Genomic DNA, 6,241 nt, shown 5'->3' with positions numbered 1-6,241 from the left:
CGAAAAATAAAAAAAAACCGGCTATTTTCAACGCAATACTCTTAATTCAGCTCAGAAACTTACAAATTTTATCCATAGCCATAACAGATCATACAATATAAGGTATTAAATCATAAATACAAATGATATATACATGTACAATAATTCATAGATCAATAAATCTTTTGCAAACAAAGTTAAAATATTTATATCATTGCCTGATGCCGTTTTGAGACGTTGTATAAATGTATTTGTATAAATATACTAAATATATTTAGCCCAGAATTAATACAACTCTCTCATTTGTTCTTTTCTGTTCTTTATTATCTTTTGCATTTTTTTCTGTTTTTAGAGTTGCATTTGATCTATGCAAGAAATGTTTAAGAAACCTCAAATCATAATAATAAATGAATAATTATTATTTCCATAACCTATATGATTCTTTGCAAGTTTTATGATCTTAATATAAAAGTAAATATGCATAAAACTAATATTCTTTTATCCGGTTTTACCATTTCCATTCTAAATATGACAGAGTAAAACTCATTTTTGGGGGTGAATTTTAAGTGCCTAAAGCTAGGTTAAGTTGACAATGCTTTCACAATACAGAGCTATTCCATTTTTAAAAATAAAATATGTAGGCGTGTTTTTAAGTTAAGACCCTAAATGCATTATATCCGTAAAAAGAGAAGCAAAAGTTGTGTCCCTTGTGTACAGTACAAGTATTTAATCTTCCGCGTCCCAAAGATCGAGTTGAGACACATTGAAAAAGGTAAGAAATTTAAAACTTTATTTCGTGTTTAAAACGATGAGCCCATGAATGTTTACTAAATGGTTTTTTAATTTCTTTTATTTGTATTCAATAAGAATATTTTTATGAAGAGAAATCCATAAAATTGTAAAACATTAAGGAATAGCCCCATTCAAAAGTTTTTTTCACATGACATGAAACAGCACTTTTATTATCAATCTAGAATAAATCAATTATTTAATGAATATTATTTCGACAAAAAAAAAATCAGAAGCGAACTACAGACTGTATTTACATTGTTTTCCAAAATAGTTTTATGTTACTTTTAACATTATGTTTGTTATGTAACTGCTTTTATTTCTTTATATCTACTTTTTTGATAATGCTATAAGGGCGTATCTCTTTTTTCGCAATATTGCAGTAACTACCACATTCCATATTATTTATTTATGTCGTATAAGTAGCAAATATTTTCTTCAAGGAAATCAAAAGAATATAATATTTGTTTTAGATAGCACTCTCTTCTGCTTAAACATTTCTTACATAAGAACTAAATTACACTATTACCTTTTTTCGTAAGTATCAGGTAATGCAGAATAATCGTAACAGAAATTTAATTTGTTTGAAATTTTTTCTATACATTGTCCAACCAGTACATAGGAATGAGTGTTCAAGAGAAATCGGCTTGCCCCTGACTGGGTTTGAACCTTCCGGTTGCTTTTATACAATTGAATTGTTGAATTTTAGTTACAAAAATTGTTTTGGATCTAGCGACTGTCCACACCATGTTAGTGAATTGTGGATCTATTCCCTGGATAGAACAGTCTTAATGACTGAGATTTATATAGAGATGTGGTAGTCCCAAAGTTAAACGTCTTGCAATTAACAAAATTGCTAGTGCATAACGAAAAATGCCGCGACGCCCGAAACCGTATTTCAAGTTAGTTTATGTTTTGGCTGGTATAACCCTTATGGTATTTTAATCTTTTTTTTAAATCGATATACTAGTCTTTAAAACAATCACTTTATTCACAAAAGGTTACGAGCCCATACGGTTCATGATATACAATCAATCCTTTTACAAATAAATGAAGATCAATGCTGATATCTAACAGTCTCTATGATAATCACAATATATTTAAGTTTAAGTTACACATTTTATGTCATAAGTGAGTTGTGCATGTATATATGAATAAAATAAATAACGCCACTAATTACGACAAATAGCAAAACCAAATCAGTTTATTTGTTTCTGTAAATGTTCAAAAAGTCACGGATCCCGGTTTCCGAAAATTAGTATTATGAGGTTATTATACACAAATCTGAATTTTATTGGACGATTACAACGCTGTCGAGCCAATATTGAACGAAATGCTGGGCGAGTCTAATACATATTTGTAGCTATGTACGAGTCTAATGGAATCAGTTTTTTATACAAAATTATATAATGAGATAAATGACCTTTATATTTAACACCATAAATACGACTTGTAATAACACTTTCTTTTTAGATCAATACTCTTCTTTTATAACAAAATGGAGGTGTCTGGGCAGATAACTGTAGACACAAAGCAGATCCCTCAATTATTCTGTTTTCCATGCGACCAAGATGGACGGAAGGAGCCGGCTTATGGCTATTGTCAAGACTGCCAGGAGCACCTCTGCAAAACTTGCTTTGAACATCATACAAGACCAAAGCCAGCTAGGAATCACGTACTGCTTGACAAAGACGAAATGCCACTTCAGCCAATTACCGTTGACATTAACTTGGATACAACGGACAACTGTACTGAACATACAAATAAACCTCTGGAGTTCTACTGTAACAATCACGATGCTATAACATTTTACGTGTGTGTTACACTTAAACATAAACAATGTAGAGTGGACTATATTCCTGATGTTTCAGGAAATTTGTCGGACGAGTTGAAAAATTTGACTACAAAGATGGAAATGATGGTCAAGGAGTATGGATCAAAAATCAGACGGACTGAAGCTTCGACAAAACAACTTGATCAAAGTCATGGAAAAGTCGTTGAAGAAATAAAGTTTTTCAGGAAAGAAATAAACGCATATTTGGATCAGATGGAGTCTATAATAGTAAAGGAAGCCGATAATCTTACTACCGCAGCAAAGCTAAAACTCAAGAATGTCAAAGTTGTCTGCGGAGAGATAGTTGAGGAAGTGAAGCGTTCACAATCAGTTTTAAATGCTTTAAATAAGGAAAACAAACACAAAAAACTTTTTATTGAAATGAAAAATGTACGATCCGTTATGACAACACTAACTGACAAAGGAACACGCGCTATCGAGTACAACAAAACAGATGATTGCATCAAATTTGTCCGTGACGAAGATATACTTATGCAGTTGAAGATTGCGAAAAGCTTTGGAACTACTTTAACGTATGAAGCACCCACAGCAGATATGAAATTAGAAGCTCAATATGAAAAAGCATGTTACATGACATTTTCATCTGAAAATCAATGTAATATCGTTGGAATGGTAATGATTTCTGACACACGAATGCTTGTGGCTGATAATCGCAATAAAGTTATTAAAATGATTGATGTAAACACGGGAGCGCTGATATCAAAAATAACCCTGTCTTCGGCACCATCTGATGTTACAAAGCTTCCAGACAATAAGCTTGCAGTCGCCATACCTGATGAAAAGTGTTTACAGATGATGTCTTACAATGCCTCAACTTTGACGTTAGATCGTCGAATAAATGTTGGAGTAGAGTGTAAGTGTGTAGCTTATGGTCAAGGTAAGCTAGTAGTCGGCTGTGGTTGTTTTAGCAGAAGAAAGCTAGTTATTTTAGATATTATAGGAAATATAACACAGGCGTTTGATGCTCCTGGATTGTTTGATTCACCTCAAAAGATTATTATTAGCAGGGATGAGAAATTCATGTATGTATCTAATTACAAGGACATATTTTTCTCTCGCAAGACTGGCAAGTGTATAAAAATGGACTGGCAAGGTACGGTCGTACAAACATACGAGGATTGCATACTAGGATTTCCAAATGGAATACAAGAGTTAGAAGATGGAACACTGCTAGTGTGCTACAGTAACAATCCACGTATTGAAAGACTGTCGAGCAGCTTCAAGAAATGTGAGGTTGTGGGATTCGAGCAAGCAAATCTGGCTGCTCCTAACACTGTAACATACAGTGAAAGAGATCACAGACTGTTCATTAGTTGTTGTTCTTCCTCGCAATATAATTATGGAAATAACACAATTAAGGTATTCAATGTAAGATGGAAATGACAGCTGGAAAGAACATTATATTAAGTTTTTGATTCTACATACTAGTATATGCCTCATCTGATACAACAAAAATAATCCATAGTAAACCTTTTTCACAATCCTGAACATAAAACAAACAAATTAAATAAATTTGTTTCATAAGTAGTCATTTTGAAACTTTTCCTTAGTGTATAAATATCGTTTTTGTTTTGTATACAGTGTTACACAGAATAAATTATGTTTTTTTTTCAGTAATGTGTAGTGAATCAGAAGCATAATTTGTAAACTCATTCAATTTGAAAGTTTCATTATCCACGGCAATGTTAGTTGTTATTTTCATTTTTTGTCATTCATTCATAATTTAATGTTGTACATGATTGATCGTCTTCCGCATAACCTTTGAACTTGTTTTAGCGCAAAATTGGTAACTAAATTGATAACTACTTTTTAACTTCAAAGAACTTATTCTGCATGCTCAGAAAATATTGTATTATTATCACATATATATCATAAAACGTATATTTGTGATTTACTTATTCGTATTGTACAATTGTTGTAATGTTTTACATTGCTTTTTAAGGATAGTTAGTTTAAGTTTGTGTATAAGAGGTTTTATATACCAGGCAATTAAGTACATCATCAAATCAAGACAAAAATTGTTTAAAATCGTTAAATATTAACTAGCAACTAAAGTTATTGAAATCAAGTTTACCGAATCTTTATCTTTCTCTCAAATATTCTCATAATGAGACACAATCATAGTTTAATTTTATCCATGAAATTCTACTTCAAAGCAGATAATAAATAAAAAGAGGAGTGACACGTTCGTGAAGGGTAAGCATAGTGTAACCGCTTCCTCTATCCAAAGTGAACATGAAAATTATTAAGAAAACAAGAAAACGTCTTCGAACAAAAAAGTGAACTTTTCGATAAAAATTGTTTTATTATCGATACTGTGTGATACAGTAATCTTATTGTTAAAACCCAAACAACCTCGAAAAAAAAATATCCACAATGAATGGCTTTATTTATAAACGAAAGAGAGATTATACAAGTTATCGTTTAGCATTAACGCGCTACATAGTATGGTATATATACTATTAATGTACATGTATACTAGTATGCAAACTTATCATTGACTTCCATTTCAATCCTGTATAATATCATGTTGTTTTACATATTTGCATATGTTTGAACCTTATGAATACGGTTTTAAATTACTAAAACAAGAACAATTATACTCCATTATAGTATTTCTTTAAAAAAAATTATCATTCATTTTTACACTTATTTGTTTCATGTGAGATCTTTTGCAATATTAAAAACGATAATAGGAAAAGGACGCGATCATGTATCATCTTAGCCTGGGTTTCAGGCGTTGATATTTTTTGCTTATTAATAACATACGCGCTATTTCATACTCGATCGTCATAGATAACACAACATCTCTGGTTTTGATAGTATGTCGATTTGTCGAACAGAAGCACATAAAAAATCGACAGACTGGAACCAGGCTAGTATCATCTATGAAGCGCATGATAAATGTTTTAAAATGCAAAATACAAACTTTCATAGATAATTCTGAGAGGTCAAACATATTTTTAATGCTACATGTTTAAGAGGTAGAGGCAGGAACATATTAATTGTCTTATAGGATATTAATACCATACAACATGTCAGTGTTTATTGAGTGAATGTATATAGTGTCGTTTAAAAGATATTTATATCACACATTGGTGTTCTAGTGTTAATATTTGTTCCTCTTTGTATTTGTATAAACATATCAAAACCGATTTTAGCTGGTCTAAATACTTGGATATTGTTGACTCTATGAAAGTAAGAAATATATTAAACTCAGATTATCATCTCACAATTTATTCGTAGAAACAGGTAGGCATAACAATTTTGATAGGAATGACCGAAAATGTACATTTTGCAATAATAATGACATCGAAGATGAATATCACTTTGTACTGATTTGCTCTTTGTATGATTCTCTTAGGAAACAGTATATATATATCAACTATTTTGCAAGAAACCCTAGCATGTTTAAATTTTTAGAATTGCTCAATTCGGAAAGGAAGTCAGTGTTAACAAAATTAGCTATATATTGTAATAGAGCTTTTAGATTAATTTTGGATTCATTGAATGCCGGAAAATGATATATAAGACCACCTTGTCTGTATTGTTTAAAGTTACATAATGATTGTGTATATATTACATGTGTTGTATTACACTGTCACTATTTGATTGCAT

General features: G+C 31.1%; 1 protein-coding gene across 1 annotated transcript; it reads left to right on the top strand.

Annotated features, from left to right (window-relative positions):
* Positions 1-705: 705 nt before the first annotated feature.
* On the top strand, positions 706-4,458 carry LOC132724267 (uncharacterized). The gene is made up of 2 exons (XM_060709104.1): positions 706-751; positions 2,242-4,458. The coding sequence occupies exon 2, from the start codon at positions 2,267-2,269 to the stop codon at positions 4,004-4,006; it is 1,740 nt and encodes a 579-aa protein (XP_060565087.1). The 5' UTR covers positions 706-751; positions 2,242-2,266; the 3' UTR covers positions 4,007-4,458.
* Positions 4,459-6,241: the final 1,783 nt, after the last annotated feature.

The sequence above is a fragment of the Ruditapes philippinarum genome, unplaced genomic scaffold (assembly GCF_026571515.1).
Source record: "Ruditapes philippinarum isolate M1 unplaced genomic scaffold, ASM2657151v2 ctg10485_1_1_1_1, whole genome shotgun sequence".
Taxonomy (NCBI): Eukaryota; Metazoa; Mollusca; class Bivalvia; order Venerida; family Veneridae; genus Ruditapes; species Ruditapes philippinarum.
The sequence above is the reverse complement of the archived record's forward strand: the minus strand, read 5'-3'. Positions and strand labels throughout refer to the sequence as shown.

Coding starts and splice junctions, on each gene's coding strand:
- LOC132724267 (XM_060709104.1), top strand. CDS start 2,267: ATGGAGGTGTCTGGGCAGATAACTGTAGACACAAAGCAGATCCCTCAA.